The sequence below is a fragment of the Lepisosteus oculatus genome, chromosome 12 (assembly GCF_040954835.1).
Source record: "Lepisosteus oculatus isolate fLepOcu1 chromosome 12, fLepOcu1.hap2, whole genome shotgun sequence".
In the NCBI taxonomy this organism is placed as follows: Eukaryota; Metazoa; Chordata; class Actinopteri; order Semionotiformes; family Lepisosteidae; genus Lepisosteus; species Lepisosteus oculatus.
Window position 1 is genome coordinate 34,495,865 of NC_090707.1, and position 23,424 is coordinate 34,519,288.

At 41.8% G+C, this 23,424-nt stretch overlaps 1 protein-coding gene and 1 long non-coding RNA gene across 6 annotated transcripts in view; one reads left to right on the forward strand and one right to left on the reverse strand.

Annotated features, from left to right (window-relative positions):
• Positions 1-22,708, forward strand: part of LOC138241994 (uncharacterized) — a 34,409-nt gene extending 11,701 nt beyond the window's left edge. The window contains exon 3 of the long non-coding RNA XR_011191262.1: positions 22,146-22,708. This is a non-coding gene — a long non-coding RNA (uncharacterized lncRNA). The remainder of the gene's footprint in view (positions 1-22,145) is intronic.
• The window catches only part of LOC107078822 (uncharacterized protein KIAA2012 homolog), a 66,819-nt gene that overhangs the window by 38,347 nt on the left and 5,048 nt on the right, over positions 1-23,424 (reverse strand). For all 5 annotated transcript variants that reach the window (XM_069196538.1, XM_069196541.1, XM_069196542.1 and 2 more), the window contains exons 3-10: positions 22,130-22,411; positions 12,889-13,054; positions 10,326-10,493; positions 7,096-7,292; positions 6,248-6,434; positions 5,108-5,247; positions 3,529-3,709; positions 957-1,160 (exon numbers count right to left, since the gene is read on the reverse strand). In XM_069196538.1, coding sequence (XP_069052639.1) covers positions 957-1,160; positions 3,529-3,709; positions 5,108-5,247; positions 6,248-6,434; positions 7,096-7,292; positions 10,326-10,493; positions 12,889-13,054; positions 22,130-22,411 — 1,525 coding nt within the window. The remainder of the gene's footprint in view (positions 1-956; positions 1,161-3,528; positions 3,710-5,107; positions 5,248-6,247; positions 6,435-7,095; positions 7,293-10,325; positions 10,494-12,888; positions 13,055-22,129; positions 22,412-23,424) is intronic.

Here is a 23,424-nt window from a genome sequence, read left to right on the forward strand (position 1 = left end):
TAAAATAAACAATTTGAACTTTGGGGTCTGTTCTTTCGATCCTTTGGAATGTTCTTGATCATCACAGGTTTCTCCTCCGTGAAGTGAGTTTCGATGGTTTATTACACACTTCCAAGAAATCCTTGGTGCCTTAATGTCTTTTCCATGCCCTCGTGAACCACCATACATGCGTGAATGTGTTTAAATAGTTCTCTAATACTCTGACCGGCTCACTGCTACAGCCCTCCACATCTGGGTTAGATGAAATGGCCCATATGCTACCTTTAACACATTCACAAAGTCAAGCCATTAGGTTCTTATCTGAAGCTTTGGCTCAAGTTTTCATTGTTGCATTTCTCTTCCAACTGGCTTATCATGGCCATCACAGGGAGAGTGGAAATGTTCTGCCGCTCCCTCATTAATTAAATCAGCTGGGCACATAATTTCTGTGCTGGACCAGGTTCACATGCCTTTAATGCAATAAGGAAAGGATCTGAAACGATTACTGTTGACATGTGAAAAGCTTCATGGAGCTGCTTCTCAGGTTAGTTAGTTCCTGTCTATCCCCCAGCGTCCCTTTGGTTCAGCGAACGCCTTTTGACACTTCGTAAAATCTGTATGGAGCGGGGGATTTCGGCTCTACCTAACAGCGTTAATGGATTTCCCTGCCTCAGTCCCTCAGGAGCGCTGAATGTTTAGATTTTCTGAAAACTGGGATTAAAGGACATTTTTTGGGGGTTTTAGAAACTTTCAATTGAGTGTTTTTAGTTGCAGGCACGCAACGGTTTGGAAGGCTCCATCAGAAAAAGGCAGCCTCCCAATCTGTATTGTATCCCACCGCGTGTAGGACACAGGGGCACGTGGATTGCATAGCGGCCTTTTTGGGGGAGTAGGCAGGAGTCAGTCTTATCTGGAAACGAGTGTGACAACTGCACTGAACGGTGCTTGACAAGGTGGCAATGAGAAGACCCCGTTACCTTGATTGTCTTCCTTCAACTCTGTTCTGTCCGCTGTGTGTCTCTGCCCAGACCATTCCAGCTCCACCTCTCTGGGCCTCAGGACAGGAAGGGCCCTGGGCATCTCTTCTGCGGACGCCCCCTCATATCTCTTTTCCACTTCCTGCTCGGGGCTGCCGTGAAGGTCGACCTTCATCTGGCTTGGTTCAGCGTGATGGGAAACATCTGAAATGTAGATGGCCTTGTCCGATAAAAATAAACGGTTCTCCGGAGCAGTGAGAAGAGCATTTAAGAGCCAGGCATTGCCTTCAGAAAAGTCAAAGTATTCTTATTTTCACCAAAATGGTGTGCACAAGCATATGAAGTCTAATTTTATTGAATTTGAGAGGGATATATTTACAAACACAGTGACATTGTTATTACATTTGCCTTGCCAGAATAAAATAATACCTTCCAATCATATAGTATTCTTCAGCCACAGGGACCAAAGAATCTCAGAGTGCTTCACATATAGAGGACTCATCTCATCCACCACAGAGGCACCCACCTGAGCAATGTGCAACCACCATTGTGCCCTACTGCACAGCAGATCAAGTGGAGAAGTGCGAAAATGCCTGATTGTAAAAGTCCAGACTAAACTTTAGCCAGGACTATCAGGATTAACAAAATAAATTGACGTTATAGAAAGAGCTTACAAATTTCGAATTAAGCACAAAATCGTGAAAATACTGTAAGTTGCCGTGTTGTCACAAAACCCTGGTCTTGCCACGGGCGAGAGCGAGAGTTCCCACGAATGTGCAACGTGATGTAGCCCTTCCTGCTCACTAGTCACTGTAATGACTGATGTCATGTGATGTATGAACAAATAAGTACAGGTTGTGCAGCAGACCTTTCACCACATTAATGTTCCCAACACGATCAGCATGCAGAGTTAACAAGTAGTCTTTATTGGCAACACCTTCTCAAAGTCGAGAGCAATATTTCTATTGGGTTAAAAGAGATGCATTCGCAAGCCTGCTTCTTTACGATGTGATAGGGCCACATCACTTCACTGGAAGTTTTGTTGCCGTGTTCTGAATCGCAGAATTTGGCACTGTGCATACCTGAAAAATTTGGTCTATTTTGGGATGCAAATTGGAGGTTTTACACGTTACTGTTTACTTTTATAGTGGTTTGAAATGCACTCATCAGTACTGATTCTTTCTAACCCCAAATATATAACCCCTATAAAAATAGTGTTGCATTTCCCTTTTAACAACCATTCTGAAGAATGACCCCTCACAGTATAACACAGTATCCCTGGTGATTGTTTTTTTCAGGAAATTCTGGTCCAAAAGAATGAGGTCCACCTACCAGTCCACCAAAACCACTTTGGTTTCCCTGAGATCACCGAATTCAATATTGACCAGACCCAACCCTGATTAATGTCTGAGATCTGACCAGATCAGGCTACAGGCTGGTGGCGCTGCCAGAGACACCTATGAATGAATACCTACAGATTGCAAATATTTATACCCGGGACCAGAAAGAAAACACTGACATAGACCCATTAGAAGGAGGAACTTCATTTTCTGCAGTAAGCTCGGGGACAATGAGATCCGCAGTCCAGCAGTTTCTGTAGATCTCTTTTTAACACTTCAATTGTTAATTGAAGTGAAGAACAATCATGAGTCAAATCTGTAGGTCAACCCTGGACTAGATAATTAACATCTAGTGCTGCATGTGAATCTTGAATGTCTGGCTCTCAAGTTCTTTACTTCAGGCATTCAAATCAGTGGGAAGTGGGCACTTCTAATCAAATTTGCTGATTAAGGTGACCTCACATATGTTCTTTAAAGGTAATATCGAGTTCAAAACAGTTATACCTTCATATCTTGAACTAAGCGCGTGATTGTTACTGGTAATTACACAGAAAAATAAAACAGCACATGTATTCAGATTTTGAGAGTATCTGCACATTTTTGATACCAGTATATTAAAACAAATTCCCAGCTTAGGGTATGTAACATGCGTTTGTATTGACATTGAAGTCATTTATATGGCCCACAATCAAACAGCATCTTGAATAAGAGTATGATTTAATTATTAAAAAAAAATTTTTAGAAGCTCATATGTGAGTTTTCAAGACATCTATGCATATACAGCATGACGTTCTTAGTTTATGAAAAATAGGATGTGGCTTAAAGGAGTTGAAGGTTATTAAATTAAGTTAATATTTTATTATGTATTCACCATGCAGCATGTTTCTTTTAGCCTTGCATAGACTTTAGTTTACGGTTTTGGGACTATAATACTACTAGAATATATTCATGAGGACAATTTTGAGGATATGCAAGAAACTTGCTGGTTATAGCTGACATGCAGCTACACTCTATGTGCATATACTTGACCTGATGCTTCCAGCTGTCCGGAATTTAAAACTGAGACACATTTTGAAATTCTGTAGACTTCCTCCATTGCTACAATGAATATAATGAATTTGCCTTAATTAATAGAGGATATCTGTTCATCTTAACTTAAGAAATATAAGAAGGCATGGGATGTGCTTCCTAGGCAGATATCAAAGATACTCAGAAACAAGCAACTAGCCTACCTTCTGATTTCTGTCCATAGCCTTTTGCTGCATCTCCTGGAAATAACATGGGAAGGATGAGCATCTCTTTGGGAAAATCTTTCTCCGGACATTTCTTTCTGTTTGATTTCCGAGTACTTTCAGGAACAAATAAGGCTGGCAGTGTCAGTAATTCCGCTCCCTCTTCCACCAGCCTATCGGACTGCAGGAAAAACAAAACACCAGTAATTGGGTAAATGAGGAGATAAGCAATAGAACAGCAGTCAAAATGAACCTTGTTTATTGTGAACACAAGATTGGGGGAGTCAAAATTGCCTGTGCGTCTGGCAGGCCTGTCTGTCTGCCTGAGAAACAGAATTCGAAAAGGCATAGCCCGCCGGCATTCAAGAAAACTGGTCAAACATCGCTAGACGTTTTTTTTTTGCATTTTACGCAGCTTATATTGATATTCAAAAAAAGGTGGCACTTTACTTTCTTAGTACAAGAAAACGGTGGCAGCATTTATGGGAAAAAGTTCTTGTTTGATATAGGAAATAGATACTTATTGTGGTCGCATAAATACTCCACTATGCAAGTATATTAAATCAAGATGTATATATGGAGCGCACAGCTCTATTCAAAATATTGTAAAAAAACTACCAGGTTCATCACCTGCCTGTGTAAGATAATATGACCACAAATGCACAAATGAGTCCTACTGATATGATCAAACACCTCCATCACACTTTCTCATTGCTCAAACTCTTTTTGATGGCGGTCGGAGTTGAGCCTCTGTAGAACTGTGCCTGTTGCCTAGTGCTCACAAACACAATCATCTTGAACCATCACTGATATCCATGGATGAGTTGGTGACTGGTGTATTGGAGCTGCTGTGACCATGACCCAAGCAGAGCCATTATATGGCATTTGAGTCCTCCCACATTGCAGTGGAAAAGAGATTCCATGTTCCTGTGGCTTAGACAGTGGAATCAGCCAAAAAGCTATAGGAACAGGTATAGGTTAATTCCATGTTGACAGAAAAGAAACACAGGCTGTGGAGCCTTCTTCAGGTGTGAAGGAGAAGGGGAAATTAGCAGAATAGCAGAACTTAGCAAAATAAAAGACAGAGTAGTTAAGAAGAGGTGGGGAGCAGGGAGGAATAGGGCATGAAGCAGGTGAGAATGAGTGTCCAAACTCAGGGAGAACAGGAGCAGAGCTGAAATCTGTAAATGAACAGCAAGGATTTAGAAGGAGATGAGTCATTGAGACAAGGCGGAAGGTGTGATCTACAGTAAGTTTCAGGAACATATTTGATTTCAGGGGACTTTCTGTGCTTGGAGTTCTGAAACTCCTCTGTGAGATCGTGGCTGTTAGAGGGGAACTATCAGTTTAACAAGCTATAGACTTGACAGCTCTTATTATGAACTAAACATGGAAGCATTATGAACTAAGCAGTGTGTAATTGCAGGAATCATTAGAACACTTTATCCCATATTAGTACCAATAATAATAATAATTATAGCAATTTAGCATTGAAGGTAATCTAACAGTACATAAAGGGATAAAAGTCTCAGGCTGATAAAAAAAAGATAATAATCAAGCAATGACTTATCACCTTTACCTCTGTTTCTGCTGTTTCATTCATTGGATGTAGCATAGACACCATTCCTGTTGGGATAGGAGGGAAAGGCAGATCCAGACTGCTAGGATCCAGGAGGGTCTTGTCTTGTCTGTCTCTTTGGTCATTTCTGCTTGACTTTGCTGGGGGGAGAGAGAGAGCAATGCAGGCAGTGTCTTAGTCTTCCAATGCCAGGTACTGACACTTACACTAACCCAGCATTCAAAAGCAGTAAAAATCCGGACCGGTCAGTATCAGTGAACTTCACTGCGCAGGCCTGCATGCGAAGGAACTGCTTTAGTGCCCTTTTTGTTTTGTGTTTTAGGGGGTTGTTTTGAGAGGCAGTGCCGGTCTCCAGTCGGTGGTGGGGTTGAGGCCGGCTTGAAGCAAATATAGGATCACTCCTCACACAGTTTTCATTATCATCTCAAAACACGAATGGTTTGTAAAGTAAGGTAAAGTAAGTAGAGGGAGTAATATTATTTTAAACTGGAGGAGGGGAAGATTGCTTTCAAAGCTGCTACAGGTGCTATTATTGTTGTTAGTAGTAGTGGTTGTAGTAGGAGTAATAGGGGTAGTGGTAGTAGTTGTCACGGACGTCCAAAGGGACTAACCGTGGGGAGCAGGAGAGCAGAAAAAGACCCATATGCGTAGCGGCGAGACGGGAAAAAGGCCCAGGCTTATAGTGCAAAGAGTTCAGGAATGCCGTATAGAAACCTATGCCCTCAGGGAGCGGACGTGGGGCGCCCTGGTGCTAGGCGGGTCTCAGGACATCCGAACGTCAATGCTGAGCGAGGACAGAGTGCAAGACCCGGAAATATATAGCCCAAGGGAAAGAGAGGGACAGGAAGGACAGCAGACCGGAAACTAGGGACAGGACAGAGAAGGAGCGCCCTCTGGCTGCAGAGGGCGTGACAGTAGTAGTGGTAGTATTAGCAGGAGTGGTAGTAGTAGTGGTAGTAATAGTAGTATTGGTTGTGGTAGGGGTAGTGGTAGCAGTGGTAGTAGTAGTGATAGTGGTAGGGGTGGTAGTAGTAGTGATAGTGGTAGTGGTAGTAGTAGTGGTAGTAGTAGGGGTAGTGATAGTAGTAGTGGTAGTAGTAGTAGCTGTCATGGGCAGAGGCAGTGGGTGATGACACTCACACACTGAGCTTTTCTTTCCCCCTGCCAAGGTGCCTCCATAATAGGTGATATAGGACCTCTGACTGTGCAGCTGGGAGGAATCGATGGAGGTCGTCTTCATGGAACAAGTGACAGTGACCTCCTTCTTGGGAGCTTCGTTTTGCATTTCTTCAAACACCCCGTCCCAAGGCTGGGGAGCTCCGCACACCTGACACACAAAAGGAAACCAATCGGCCTTGAATTCTCAGGATTCTGCTGGGTCAGATGTTTCACCACGATGAAACTGTAGGCAAGCTTCTCGGCTCGTTCTCTGTCTTACAGTGCAGCAGTCTGAGCAAAGACCAATGTGTCCACACCAGAAAGAAAAAAAGACACCATCTTCTGAGATCTGTTGTTCAAGGCTGATTTCAACCAACAAATCTACCACCTAACCTTCAGTGGGTTGCCAGATGTCAGTTGCAGGGTGATATAGCTGCTGGCATTGGCTTGTTACATAGCCCAGGCTTGAAAGTTTGATATCTCTGTCATAAAGTTCAATGAGTGCTTGGAGCAAGTACCTTCACTGCTCCAGCCAGAGAGGTGCTTCCTTCACGTTTCGATTCTCAAATCTCATCCTCATTTATATATGAGATTTATATATGAATCACCAATGTAGCTATGGAAACCTTTAGGGCAGCGAATGACATGTACAATTCCTTTTTACTCTGTTTGTTTCCTTCGCTTACTTAAAAAGAAGACTAAACAATAGCCAGACCACAGAAGACAAAAACTTCAAAACAGCAACAGAAGGAGAAGGAATTTGGGACGGGGGGGCATGTCATTGCGTAGCGCTGTGGGAGAGAGATGAAAAGTGAGGCCTACTCCATTACCAATGTCTCCTTCAGACCCCCTGTGTCTCCAGTGTTTTCCTCCAGGAATGGGAGCTCCATCTCGGGGACAGGGCTCAGCCCGGCTCTGGGGGCCTCAGGCATGATGCTACACCTCTTCCTTCTCTTCCTTCCAGCCTTCTGATCCTCTAACTGTTTTGTGTCAACATTCTGCTTGTCCCGAAAGGGCCCGTTTGTTTCTGCACAATGACAGCACAAATTAAACCCCAAAACAAAGACTCTTTCAACTTCAAAACCCACACAAAAAGCATCATTATTTCTATTAAGCTAAAGTTGATTAAAATGTACACCAGAGAATGCCACACAAACCCAAATTAGACACGAAACAAGGGAAATAATTGGTCTTTGTGAGCTATTTTAAGAAGAGCTTAACCTTAGAAGGTTCCTGGGTAGCATGTGAGAAATTAATGTGCCTTTGACCGTTCAAGCACTGGCCTCCCAGAATTCCTTGTCTCATAATACTAGTGAGAGATCAAATTGGAGACTACTTTTGAAGGCTTCCCAGTGTCACCCAGTGGAATGCTCCACCTGGAGCAGAGTCTGGGTACAGCATCCAGCAAGTAACTATGTAAAGTCAAGCACAGCTGAAGTCTTGAAGGCTTAAAGTTGGGTAGGGGGCTCCTTAAGTTGAATTGACTTGACAGTAAGCACTGTGACTTGAAGGCCGTTCTTGGGTATGTAGAAATATCAGTAAGGCTCCGCGTCAAACCTCTGTGTAATTTTTAATCGAGCTTGCGATGGAAAAATTAAACCAATGATGACAGCACACATTTTAGAGTATGCACAACTTTAGTCTTTTCCTTCTTCTGTTCTTATACCAAGAAGGCATTGATCAATAGCCAATTTCAACACATGGCAGGGCAAGGACTTGTCAATTACATTCTTCTAAATCAAGACCTGAAAACGATCCAGCATTTTGGCTTGATGACGAGTGACCTCTTGGGTTGGCTTAAGAAATGAAGAACTCGGGGTAGACGGCGTACTGTAGATTTGAAAGCCATCGACGGCTAAAACATGGTCATCATTCAAACAGTTGCACAAAGGCAACTTACTGAATTTACGCAAGAGAAAAGTTCTGTCATGAAAGAGATGGCTTAACTGGAGTATTAGGGAAGAACAATCAGTATGCTTTGAGGGATCTGGACTCAGAGCAGCGCCTTACACAATGCCTTATGTAACAGGACACCACAGCTTAGAAAATCTGCGCTTTAGTGTAACTGGATACACAGGGTTTAGAAAAGATGTTCCTGCTTACCAAATAGTTGTAATTGTTTTGTTTTTAAGCAAAAGGAAACCATACAACCTCATACAATACAGGTCACAGCCTCAGAATGGATGTCTGCGTGTAGTCAATGTGTTTGACAAGGGAAATGGCCTCTTAGACTGGATGCCAAACCTCCAAAGAACTCTGACACCTTCCATTTTTGTTACCTGCTGAGCAGAAGCTTTATACGGCGGGGAAATGAACCTGCATAATTAAACACTGAGATCCAAGAGCACAAATCATTTGTATCTCAGCAATCCCCTAGACGAAATGTAAGAAGAAAGGTGTAGTTTGTTTCTGAGATTCTGAAACAGTTCAAAGAGATCACAGCAAAAAATAGAAAGCTGTTTTAGCTTACAAAATCCAAGGGGTATTAACCCGTGTTTTAGAAGTGTTTGCATTTTTCATATTTTGACCTGCCCTTATCTGAAGGTCCCTTTCTCAAGATGGTTTAGGTGGCAAAAAGGAACAACTTAAATTTTCATTTCAGTTTTGACATACGTCATTATAGCCCATACTGGCTTTGTAAAGCACTGTGTTCCAGATATTGTGCTCTATTTTAAGGTGTTTCCAAACACACAGATCATCCATTTTACCAACTATAGTGAAACATGTTGACAAAGTTTCCCTTCACCTGCTGTGGTTAGTTTGTCATCTCATCACTGTGGCTATTGTACGGGGAAAACTTAATACAGTGACGATTCATGTCAACCACAAACACTGAGCATCTTTGAAGTGAGGTCTCAGACTGTCCTTCTTACGGCAGACACATAAGTGCATTTTAGAAAAACATCATGGGATATAAACACGTGGAAACACGGAGAAAGATATTAACATTAGAATTTCTTCAGGATACAAATTCAATTTTGTTGAAAAGTAATGCCCTGCTCGAGAAATGTTTGGGAATTTCTGAGATATGCATAATGCTGTGTCCTTCCTTCAATGTTGATATAATGTATTCATACTCTCAGCCAGATTATCAGAATTGAATAACACTGAGGACCACAAAATCAAACAAAGTCATGGATCCATTAAGAACATAACTCAAACATATATTTTTGGAGTTCCAATTGCCATTTATAATTTAAAGCAATTCTTTGGAACCAGTCCATATTAAAGCCACCAAAGTCATTTTGTTGGTTTAAAGCAGTGGTTCCCAATACTGGGCCTGGTGGCCCACACACCTGATGGCTTGTGTTCCAGCAGAGCTCTCAGTTACACAATCAAACCCTTCACTGACTTGAGAATAAGATTCATTGCAAATGTTTGTTCCCAGCTCTTAAAGCTCTGATGGGGCTTAAGCCATTGCATTTTCCAATTGAAAGAAAATCCCAAACTTGTAACTAGAAAATAAGTAAGACTTCAATTCAGTGAAACACCAACCAGAGTACAAGTGTAAACTATGTGGAGGTGCATTTAATATTGAGAACAGGAATCATTTTTTGTCATGTTGTTGACATCGAGACCCCTGTTTCCTTTAAGAAAACTCTGGATGAGATCCTAAGATCAATAAGATGCTAACTAACCAATGGCCTCGATGTCTCTTTTTGGTTGTAACATTTTCTGAAGTTGTAACTTGCTCGTGTTGAAGAGTAATGTATTGAGAACTCCTGGAGTGTGTAGATCTGTATTCTTTCCGTGAGTGCCCTTCCAGGTGGTCTCGATGCACACTGAGTGACCAAGCAGGTCCGAACAAAAAGAAAGTGAAATGTTTCTATCAAAGCCCCTTGGGGAAAAAAAAGGCATGTTCTCAAAACCAGTCTATTGTAGATTGATGCTTTTTGCACATCAATTGTTTCAATACCTTACTGGAAAATGATGTCTTGCAAAAGCCACAGGTGGTAACTAACCTTTTCAGATTTGGGGGTATGACAGAGGGATAGCAGGTGACATTTCTAAACTTAAAAATAAAAAGCAGTAATTAAGACCATGCCTGTTTGATCATTACCCTTGTCTGGCATATCAATCCGGCACTCTCCAACTTCAGGAACATGTGGCAGAGAGTCTTGGAAAACATTAGACAGTCTGGGTTCATTAGTGAGGTCACACTCATTTCTGTAGAGGGAAGGCGAGCTTGGGGGATTGTCTGGAACACCAGAAGGGTCCAGGGTACCACCTGCACAAAGAAAAGAGACTCCTTTAATCAATTTGCCTAAACCAGAGCTCCTCATGGTAAAAAGCAATGTCATCTTTGGAACCCTGTATATTTACTTGGAACACAGAACAAGGAGGGTGTATTTTAGTAAGAACAACTAACTCCATTTGATTTAAAAATGATTTATATTGTCTCTACAGAAAGAAATGTATGGTTAATGATTAATCCGACACCTCATCAATATTAAAGCAAACACATTCAGTTCAGATTTAAACTCATGATAGAGGAATAATGACCTTTGAAAGCCATCAACATAGCGCAGGATTTAAAATAAGTCTTCAAAGATTTTCTAAAACTCTCACAATCCTCTTGTGGTTAATATACCCAGAGGTAGGAGATTTCATTAACATGGAGCTAGTAAATGTACCAGTTATATTCCAGTATTCTAAGAATTAACAGCTGAAAGTCTATTAACAATGGGGTAAGTGGGGTGTGTGTAGATAATGTGAAAATCCATGAGTTTGTTCATAGGCATCTGTAACAGCCCCATTAAAGACGATTCACCCCTGCTTGTGTAACAGGTGCAGCTCTGCTGTGCCTTTCCCAGGGCACAGACAGAATGCCACTCCCTAGACAGTGAACTCTTTTACGGCAGAAGACTGGGAGAATCCTACACTTCCGGGGTTTTTCAAAGGGGAGTGATGTCTGTAACACTCTCCGCCTTTAAACTCCTCTTCATCCCCCTCAGCGACTGACAGACATCAGCCTGTGAAATCCAAGTCACTGCTCCAGTGTGACAGGAACAGTTCCATGTTCCTCAAGGGGGTGAGGTCACTGAGCCCTGTTACATTGGCAAATTTGTCATCACAACTACAGTGTGGCCTCCCACTACCCACTAGAGAAGGTACGATTTCAAGTACCTTTCATTCACGGCATATTTGTGATTCAGGTGTAATTCTTTGCCTTCTGTTCTACAGTGGCTGTGTCTAGCATATATCTCTGCTAACTGTAATGCATTATGTTGCGTTCAATACAGTATTTCTTATCTGTGTGCCTTTCACACTGTCTCTATAGAGTCCCGTGACTCTCTTTTAATTGTAAGTTGCTTAGCAACCACTGAATAAGTAAATATCATAAAAAGAAAGTGGCCAGTGCCACATATCAACCCGCTACAACAAAAAAAGATTTAAAAAAACAGTTAAAGAAATGTCTTCTAACATCTCTACTTGGACTAAGCATGATGAACATGAGCATGCAGTCCCAAGCAGTATAACCAACATATTGGAGAGACAACAATGTGTCTAATTAAATTGTGCCAGTCAAAGAGACGGCGGTCTTTTCTTTTTTTTTTCCAGTTCAGGGTGGTCACTGTGGCCAGGTGGTGTGAGGGAATAAGTCAGTTCTTATTGCTCTGTCTTGCTTGTTTTGTTAGTTGTCGGCAGATGATGAAAACATTCATTCTTTGCTAAAGAACACGCCAGAACAAGGGGTCAAGACCTTACAGAGCTCCTGACATTAGAGTAAAGAGGCGAGCCACCTGTTCACAAGGTAAGGCTTCCTGTTTAGAGTTTAAGAGGAAACAAAACTCTTTGAGACCTCTGTATTCCTCTCTCGAGTGTAAAGCAGCCCCCTGCTGCAGTGTTTCTTGAATGTGAGACATTTAGTGGAACAAAATCACTCTTATATTTTATTGAATGAGTCCACTGGTTTTCAAAGCTTGAGAAGTTGGCCAAATCTGGGCCTGTCGTTTGTCTGGCAGTCTATTTCACAGGTGATCAAATTCAAACATGATTAATTTGCTAGGGTAGTGTTCCCAAATGGTATTCTGGGAGGACAGACAAAGCTAAAACCCAAATACACTGGCAGTGTGATGACAGGCATGACTGCCCTCAAATCCTCACCTGTTCCATTGAACTATGTGAGATGCGGTTTCTGGGACAGCCCACCTAAAGTATTCAAGTCAGCTACAGGCCATAGTAAAGATCTGGACTTCTCTTGGTAAAGCAGTCAGACATTTGCCTCTTGCCATTCAGTGTCACAACCATCTAACATGCTTCTACCACGAAAAGGTGTATGAAATATTTCTTGGTCACAGCTAAACCTGATACCCAGCCTCTGTGATTCAAATATGAAAAACACAATTACTTCACAATGATGTGTAATATACTTTCACAAAATACATTTCCAGTAATTTGTTCCTTGATTCTTCTCCCTGCAAGTAGTCTCAAAATGCTTAGGATCGCTGCTGGTTTTAAGGTGACTTTGAAGAAATGGCCTTCTGTGCCCTCTTAAGGATGTTTAATTCTTAAGATACTCAATACTTTATGCAACTAGGCTCTGGACCTTAAACAATATGAGATATTTTGCTTTCTGTTCAATCAGATCCAAAGCATGATAATCATAATGGTTGCTGTACCAGGTAGTTGTCCCGCACTGGAGAAATTGGCATTTGGATGCCAGGTATGGGAGAGGTGTGCCAGGCAGCGCTTGGCACAGTACCCAGGCCAGATCTGTCCGTCCATCTGCTCCTCCTGGGGGTTACCGAGGAAGTGCGCCAAAGGCTGGGCATCACCTGGACCTTCCTGCAAATGAAAAGAGAAACTTGCCCATTAATTAGTGGCAGCAGCACCGTGTCCTGGTGGTGAGAATTGAATTGTTAGAACTGGGGTCCTGGGGTGCTTCTGTGTAGAGTTTGCATATTCTCCCACAGTCCAAGGTAGGTTAATTGGCTTCTGGGGAAATTGGTCCTGGTGTGAGTGCGAATGGTGTCCTGTCTAGGGTGTATCGTGCCTTGCGCTTGTTTCTGGTCAGGATTAGATGGAAATGAAGTAGTTAGAAAATATATGGACGGACGGATGCTTTCAACACCTGTTTAGAAATGCTTTATGTTTATTTTGGTCAATAGGAATACCATGGAATACTTAGAAATGTATCGTGGTATATCACTGTATTCCCATTGTCCCATAGTGAGCTAAAGTGAATGCTGAAACTTGTGGAAACAATAGGAAATGGAAAGCAACACCAGTGTACAACCGCAATAAATCTTGTGGTAATGTTACCGAGGCTAACTTTTGTCAGGGTTATTTCCAGGAGATTCTGTTGTGAGGAGAGGACTGGTATTTTGCTCTTGCCTCAGTGGAGTACTTGTCAGAGCAGATAGCAACACTACGGTTATCGTACAGGGAGATCACAAGAGCTATGAACAAACCACAGGCCCTCAGCGGAGTTATCTTGAGTAAACAAGCAGGCTGAGCACAAAACCAGGAGGTCACTAAAGGGTTAGATGGCTGAACATGCTTCAACTGGTTGTACGACTAAAGAAATGGATTTGTGTGACAGGAGCACCATTGAAAACGTCCCTGCATAACATTACAGCTCGGACCTCTGAACCTCTGGCTGGAAGACAAGGGCCTCCAGACTAATGTAACACAGATGCAGCAACTTAGAGGTCAGGCAAATTCACAAGACAAAGGCAACTAGGATACCAAGACACATTATGGAGGCGGATAAGATAGGATCTTTTGAAATCAAGCTTGACGTGCTGATAGAATCTTTTAGTGCAATGCAAAATGGCGAGGACTGCATGGCTGAAGGCCTATTATCAAGATCTATCCATGCTTTTACAGAAAGCCACACATCCTTAGAGCTTTCTTATGTTCTGAGGTACTAAATGTGTGTAGGTTAAAGGTTTCACCAAACTATATGAATGTCATAGGAGAAAATGCAGTCTATCCTTTTGTGGCTTTACTAAGACTCAGACATTTTAAAATCACTTCTCTTTTAAGAGTATGTGGTTTTGAAGAATGTAGCATTGTACATCTCTGCATGCTGTTTCAACTGCTTACATCTGTTTGTCCTCTTTAATTCCTAAGCAGTTTTAAAGTACTTGCACTCACTTTCAGAATGCCCATTTATTTTTGGGATACTGTATGAGTGATTTTTGTCAGGACATCACCTGGGGGTACACTGGCTGTTCTGAATGCTATTGATAAAAAATACAGTATATGACACATACCATACAGACATTTATCCAAGTGCACATGCATAACATTTTTAGAAACCGCAGGCTGTTGACCTCTCTAGCAACATGGGATGTGTCATTAGTATCTGCCCAAGTTGCAGATATTGGGTTCATGGTCATGAGCAGTCAGGGGCTGACTGGCTCTCACTTTTGCAGGTCGTGCAGGTTGTCGCATGAAGCAAACCTTGAAAGCAAGGTTTTGCAATGCAGGGTGGTGGTTCGAAAAGTCAAGAAAGCGAGAGGACATATGCAGGCCAATGGGATTGATTGCACCAAGAGCTGCAAGCTGCCGGCAGTTCTACAATTCCCTTTGCAAACTGTTGAGAAGGGCATCAAAGGCCGGGTCAAATGTGTGACCTGTCATCATTCGGAACGTCTGGGTGTCAGGTCTTATCTCCGTCTGAAACTCTCCAGGGCTCTGCTGCGATGAGCACACCCACACCCCGCAGTTCAGTGCGCGTCCACTGCAGCAGGTGAGCCGGAGAAAGGTGGGAGAGATGGCCTTGTAGCTTTATCCACAGGTCAGAGGATTGCCGTTTTGTTAAGACTGCAATTAGTCGTGCTAGGTAGGCTGAGGGGATCCTGTAGGCACTCACAGGGGTGCCTGGGATGAGACAAAAGACCTCACCAGGGAGGGCCTTTGAATCACTCTGTCACACAACGTCTCCTGTGTGGGTAGTGTTGGCCGGAGGACGTGTTGGTCATATGGAACCCTTCTCCCCACGGATATGGGTACGGATCGGTGCTAGATTTACACACCCCCCTCTGGATTTTCAAGGGCCAGCGAGAGCCCACTGGCCGCTTTCCAAGGCATGGGGCCCCTTGCTCGGGGCCAAACCCATTCCAGGGCGCCCTGCCCTTCACAAAGAAAAGAGAACTCTCCCCAGGGCTGCTGCCGGCTTCTCTGGGTTCAGTCGCGTTACCGCACTGTCTCCGCCACTCCGGATTCGGGGATCTGAACCCGACTCCCTTTCGATGGGCTGGGAGGAGATGGAAGAACTTCTTGAAGATGGCAGGGTAAGACCTGAAGTGGAACTGCGGGAGCAGAAACACATCTGGACCCTCTGTGATGGGTTGCTGCCTGGTTGTCCTGTTGTGGCAACTCGTATGAGTCTAGTGTCGGTGCGCAGTCTGAAGCCACTGGGGCTGCTGCAAAGTGATAATGGGATGCTTCCTAGATCAGAGTAATTGTACCAGCCATCAATCAGGTGGCACTGATGTTTGCTAATGAGGCAGGGGTGCTGCTGATTGTTGGAGTCTTTTAAATCTTTATGTGCATTTTTTTCAAATACAAAAGCGGGGTTTATGGTTTGGGGGTTACCATGGGTCACTCGAAGTCTGCATCGAAAGCCATGCTTTTCAGCATATAGCCTCAAAAACTTTTTGAGCATGTGCCCGTCAAATAATACTGATTAAGTCTCCCATGAATTATGGCATAACGTTACATGAGAGTTAAAAGGAAATGGACACCAGAAGACCCCTGAAGATCCCTTCAGTTTTGTTGTCTGTTCTGAATTTATTTTCAGTACATTTTATTGAGAGTTTTTACAATCTGAAAAATGTTAAAAAATGTAAGGTCTTAATACAGCTGGCTATGGAGTGCAGAGGACACCAGAGGATGCCACACCATTTACATCAATGAACATAGGAACTAGAATGCATTAAAGATAAACTATAAAAAATGCCTGTGATACAGTGATACCTCAATATCCATCAGAAACAGCAGAAACAGGGAGACAGGCTTACCTTAGTTACTGGCTTTTTAAATGACTGCAGCATTAAAATAGTCAAGCCATCAAAATATTTTTAAAAAGGAGTCCATCGAATTTCTTAATTTATGGGTTCTGCAAAAAACACACCACTCAGCCCATCCGCCAGTATGATTTTAATTGCCTAATGTATTTTTATCTCTGTATCCTTGGAGACGGGGCCTGAAGTGAATTCTGTAGCAGTGCTAGAGAATGTTGCCTTATACCCATCCTGCACTGAGAGGAACCGCAGTGTTTCATTTCCATGGAAACCACTCCAGAGGTTTTTTTTTTCCAGACGCACGAACACTTTTGTGAGATGCAAATGAGACTGAAAGTTGTTAAATCGTGTTTTTTTAAGGTAAATTATAACAGCTTGCCCTGCATATGTTTTGCATCAGGAAAAGTCCTTACTTCAAATCCGACAAAATACGGCAAATTTATTTCGGTTTTGTGAAATCTATATTTAAAAAAAACTATGTGTGAATCTGCTGTTGTTCCACATTTAGCTGTAAATCATCAGAAAGGTCAGACAAAACCACATAACTTAATGTGGCAAATGGTTTATTGCTTGGTATGCCTGGATCTGCTAATGGGCCTTCTCTAATTCATGTGGGAGTAGCTTATCAGGCCAGGTTAACATTAAACTACCAGTGGAAACTAACCAAGTTTTGACCAACATGAACTGTGAGACAGGAAGAACGCTGTATTCATACCAATACAGGACCATGACAGACAATGGTTCAAGGCCTATGTTCCTAAACTATTGCCTCTAATATGGAGTTCAGTTAGATGCTAATGAATGCGAAAGAGGGACAAATGCATTATGTGGTGTAACTCACCCAGCTGAGAGAACCACATCCTGACTGTAAGGCTGACTGAACCCCCCCACAGCTTTCACTGGGAATTAGCTAGGGAGCCGCTATAAAGGTGTAAATGGGGTGGCAACAGGGGTGTGACAGAAAAAGGAAGTGCAGAAGGCGAGATATATATATATATGCATAGAGGAGAATGGAGATAACAGATTAGGGTGTAATTTTTCTCATGTATTTCCGTTATAAAGCCCATACATTATATTCAGATCTTAACTCATATCCCTTGTTTTGCACACATACCTGAATAATGTAGTTTAACCTATTTCTTATAACACATGCTCTTGGTATAATACAACCCTCATACAAGGCATGCAATTAGGACGCACCAGTTACTACAGAAACCCCTAGGCACCATTCAAACAGCAACAGTCAACATTTGAGTTACCGGTTTTCCTCTGTCAGATGTGCTCAATCTAGAAAAGCGGTAGTGTAAACGCTGAAAAACGATAATAGTAAATCAAATCAAACAAAGAAGGAAAAGGACCGCAAAAATAAAAATCGAGAATCATTTACCCTTTGAAATACTGTAAACGCTGCATTCAAGCTTGAAAACCACAACATTTTAAAGATGTTTTTAAATTTAATTCAATTTTGGTTCCACTATGCATTGCAATTTTACCATAAGGGTTTTCTTGCCTGTATAGGTATTGCACTTGCTACAGAGAATGCAGCTTTTCAGCTGAAATTCCATCTGCCTGGAAACCTGTTAATTTATTCCCTAGTTAACACAGCAATTCCACTGATATGCAGCCAGCTCCATGGAGGATTATTGCAGCTCTTCTATGTGACAAACTTCACAACACTTAAACCACAAGGGAAGTTGATTGGTAATTATTTAACTTTTCCATTTTAAATGTTTTTAAAAAGAAACCCTTCGTCCAACAGTTCTAATCATGCCAAATAAATAAAATAGGAAAGAAGGAGCCTCAGGAACTTGTGTGAATTCATTTATTATGTTTCACTGGGAACTGGAGACAAACTAAACATCAAGTTCCTAAAATCATTTCAGAAACTGATCTGCCAATAGCATTGGGATACCAAAAATAGCATTTCATTTAGCTGACTTTGCACAGTTCAGTTGTTTTGGAATAAGAACAATACATAAAGCCTTGTCTGTTTAACCTAAATTATCTCTTCCTGTGATGATTTAATCTACTTTTTGTAAGCTTTCAGCTCGTTCCTAGCTCGTCAAAATACTCGGAGTTGAAGTCTGTTGTTGTTTTTTTGTTTGCTCATCTGTCCATCTAGTTGCGGTTTACCTTGTTGGTCTACGGCAGGGATAACACAGCTCCAGGAAGTCTACAGAAACTCAACACTGCAGCTCTTGTGCGTGGTCTCAGTCACGCCCTCCCTACACGCCACTGTGGAGGTAGATCCTGTAGAGCCGATTGAATGCAGAGATTTCTTTTACATTCTGAAGCTGTCGGAACGTGCCTCGTGGAAGATCTTGTTAGTTGCATCCACCCTTATAGACATGACCTTTCCTCTGCCACGATTCTACGCCAACATTACCCTGGAGCATTACCTCTGCCCTCATAGATAGACAGGACGTATTGAATATGTCCCAAATGACCTGCATACCCAATTAGGGGAAAGTTAAAACTCTTCTCCACATGTTTATCAGCAGTTTCATTTACGAACAGATGTGGTCTGTGGTTCTCCGTATCTTCAAAAGACAGAACAAAGCTGTAATGTGTGTGTCTAACATACTGTATCAGGGATGCTTTTTTAAATACTCATGTATGTATATAATCATGCTCAGTTGCTTCCTTATTTTGCAGTCTTATAAAGCTAATGGAGCATTCCTTTTTTTTTTCTTCATTTTCCCACTCTTGTGAAAGATTATTCTGTTTCACTTTTACCTTCGTCTCACTCTGAGTTTTACTCTTTTGTATCATAGAGTTACTATGCCTTGATATCACCATGGTTTTTAGGGATAGGATCACACGTGGGCATCATGGTATTATCCTACTGCAGTCTAGTGAAATGCTGTGAAAACAAATAAAATCCCAAGAAAATGTGTGTAAAGTGATTAGAACAAGCATGAATAACCTGCCCAATTACAGTACATGTATTTACTGTGGTAGATATTCAATTGGGGCCTGTTGAATGGTCTTCCCAGCAGGGGAAGCATGGGCTTTGAGACCAAACACTGGCTATGGTTTGCAACATGAAAAGCTTGCCAAAAAAATTAGAAAAAGAAAATCTCCTGTATTCTTTGGTTTCAATTATTTGCTTTGATGATTCAGAGGGTGGTACGCCTAGCGTGTGTTTTCTTGTTTTTCCGTCGGAAATGTTTGCAGTGCTTGGTCGGGAAATTTAATTTATTTTCATTCGGCTGCACATCCATCACAACTGTTTGACTCTGGCCATCACAAAGAACGAGATTATGGCATATTTGTTTGGCATGTTATGACTTTGAATATTTAAGAAAATTTAACGCACTTAAAATTTGACTAGCATGACAGCAGGGCTAAAAAAATGCAGTGTGAAAGCAAAAACATCTAGGAAAACAGTTAGCAAAACCCTTTTGGAACCCTTCAAATAAGCAGAATGTCAGGGGATGGATAAAATATGCAAATGTTTAAGGAACGTGTGGAAACCTGCTCAAAATCGTTGAAGGCCACACTCCAGTCATTAATTTCCTTAGATAACATTTTAATTTGCTTCGTTTGTGATGGACACTTTAGAGTCTCCCTTAAAGGCCTATTGTAGCCAGAACGCAACCTTACCTCCACTGTGAAGGTGTTTTCGGAACAGTCAACAGATTTTCTTTAGAGGATATAAAGACAAATGTGAATCGACATCTTCCCTATTCCTCTCAGTTCACAACCGATTCACGTAGGAGTAGAAGCTTTAATTTTGCTAATGCTGGTTCTGTTCATTTGACAGTGCTGGGGTTGTCTTACCAGAAAACCTTAATCCTGACAAACAACAACATCAAACTGCTTTTTGGTGGCAGCCCTGGTGATGTTTCATGTTTTTTTCTGTTCTTGTAATCTGAATGAGCCTCTATGAGAACGCATGAAGTTTTGTGAACGGTGCCAAACATAACTGACCTGTCTGGGTCCGAACTTCTAAAGAGAACTATTAAAAAAAAACGCTGGACAAAAGGTCCATAAGTGCTTATAAACAGCTGCATAAACAGCTATCTGGACTCAATGTATCCTTAACCTGCCAACAATCTTCAACAAAAACTCCAACCATTAAAAGGTAGCCAAAAACAGCAGCAACAACAAATTACCATATGGTAACCGTACAGGAAATCGGTGTTGCTTCTTGAGAATTATGGATAAATACAGTGAGAATACATAGAAGATCAGGAGTAGCTCATCCAGAAAAATGCCTGTATGCAGAGAGTAGGATAGTTGTCCCTGAGTTTGGAGGTTGCCCATTCAAATTTAAATTATACTAGCTACTTATTACCTAGCTATTAATTAAGACTGAAATGAATGGTCAAGGTAGCTGGGTCATCCTTAGCTCACTCGTCATTAAGATCCCTATCTCTGGCTGGGAGACTGTGAATCTAGTCTTCATCAGTAATGTCTGTATCACGTCTTTGCTCGGTTTACAGTCTGATGTCACAGACAGTACAGTAATACCTCACCAGCCTACGTTTCAGGGGGTATAAGTTTATCCTCATGCTTCCCAGATTGATAAGAGAGCAACAGCAGTGAGCCGAACTCATTACTAATATTGAATATTGGAATATTCCAGGCTATTTCACTGCCTGTACAAAAGGGGTCAATGTAGAATTTGCTTTCTGGTGGTATGAAAATAGAAAGCAAAATCCCCAAGATGACTTTTAAAAGACACAACATGTCGCAACATGTTGAATAGCACTAGGTTTTTCTTATCCGGAAGGTCAAGCGCTTTTTTCCTCTGTGCTATAAACTCTTCCCTCTAGTTTTATTGCCCCCATCATTGACCTCCAGCAGTGCAGAGACCTCCCAGGCACAGAGTAGAATCCCCTAACTATAAACCATTAAGATTATGAGCTGTCAATGGAGATGAATTCAGTCCAGGTTATGGCACCAGCCAGAGATAAAGCTGAGATAATCAAAACCTTAGCAAGTTATTTTGAGCAGAAAACCACTTAACATGAATTTCAACAGGATGTATTTTTGTACATATTCTAAGGGAGTTCCATTTAGCACTTTAAGCATTAAAAAGGAAGGCATATACATTATATATCTCTCCTTATTATTTAAAGCATTCCTATAGGATGTATTTGATGAAGGTATAGTTATCCAAGCCCCAAACTGCTTATAAGTATATACATGTATTAGACAAAGAAAAAAGGTTTTCATCAGTGTTTGTATATGTTATCACCACATTTAGAATTTTTCATAATTGCATCAGAAAGAATGCAGCTTTCATAGGAAACAGGTCTCACCACTGAGAATATGCACCCAAAAAACCCTATTATAACATCTTACCAGAGTTCTGTTTACTGTCTTGTCTCTCAGTCCATTTAATTAATTTATTTCATTTGTTGCAAGACTCATTTTTTAAAATCCCTTTCCTCTCTTCTACTTAAACTCCTGATAAAAGTAGCATGTGGTTATGTTGTTTACCAGACATGGACTCAAATTGGTGACAAAAAGGATTTTAACTCTTGCTGAAATGAAAGTAGCCTGAAAACTTTCAGCCATGTTCTCAGTGAAAAAATCCTGAAAAATCCCCACTCTAAAGCCAAGGACACAGAATGTAGAGCTCACAGGCATGTTATTCAAGAAGATAAGATTTGTGTCCCACAGTTGAACAATTTAGTCCTGAAATCAGCTTATCGCTACCTTATTTGCTAACCTAAACCTTTTTCCGACCTAAACAGGTCTCCATGCTTGTTTCCATTAAGCATGACATTACCATCGTCAGGGGTTACAGAACTAGAGCAGAGTAATCAAGGAAAAAGCTGATTACACCGTAGAGATCCACATCTTTTGTTCTGGTAATCAACTGTAAAATCTCATTATGAGCAGTGTTTTATAACGTTTACGGATGTTGACGTACCTGTTTATTTCCGTAGGCCAAGATTGCTCCTGTCAAATCTCTGAGAGTGCGAAGCTGCAGCTCAACTTCCTGTCTGTAGCGATGGTTTCCTTTCCTCTTCCTGCCTGGTCTCCCAGTGTCCCATGATGACAAAGCCATGTCCTCCGAGTACAGAATGAGAGGTCCTTTCCTGGTACTGTAGGTTTTGGGAGGTGCTGGCTCTGCCTTGTAAGGTGCCTCATGTCCCTTCTCAGTTTTGGAGAGGTCGAAACCTGCTTGCTGGGATTTCCAATTAAAATAATCCTAAAACAAATAAGAACAAATGACAAATAAAAGCTAAAACAAAATGTGTTCTACCTGCTACACAGAAACACACATGCACCAAACAGACTCTTTTTCTTTCGTTGGGGGGCTTCTCATTGACTCCCATTCCATTCCATTAATTACTTTTCTCTTCCCAATTATCCAGTCCAAATAAAACTCTAGGATGCCCCCTCTCCAACAAAGAAAAAGGTTTTGGCACTGTTAGACTTCGGGGAAGATGATATTTGATTTGCTATTGACAATAAATAAGCTATTGACATCATGTGTCAGGAATAACTGTCTTCGCCACATTGTGTCCCAAAGTCCTCCATACTCATTTCACTGCTATTGCCATCATGTCACGCAAGAGAGTGGAACACAACAGACACTCAGAATGTGGACTGTCACTCAGGATGGTGTTTTTACACTGCAAGCTCACTGTTCCAGCTGTGGAGGCAGAACACCACAGGAAGGAAAGGTGCGACTCTCTCCAGTAAAATTGTAGGCTCTCAAGAATAAGACAAGGAAAGACGATGATTCTTGTGCAGTGTGAGAAGTTAATCCTAACACGGCTGACTTTCTCAAGCCTGGCAGCTCTTGGCCAATATTGACTCCCTGCAGGGGAGCCTGGAAAACACAGCTATGTCATGTCCAAGTAATCTCTGAGCTGTGTGGTGTAACCTGTCCTATGGTGTGGGCATGTTTATGGTGTGAACCGCCTGTGAACCCAGTTAAACTACTGGAGTTCTATTGTGTTCCTTTGCTGCTCTTCCCCCAGTTCATGTGAAAAAAAAACAGGGTTTCTACAGTCATCAATTTGTACAGGCAAAAGGCAAACGTCAAGAGAAAGCAAGCCAATTAATGGGGGAGAGGGAACCATTTTGCGTGGACTAATTTCCAAGACCAAAGTCTTGAGAAAGGTCTCAAGAAAGAAGACGGTAATGGTTGGGAATTTCTGAACCCAGTGAAATTCACCTGGGTACAGTGTAGTAACTCTACAATACTGATCGATC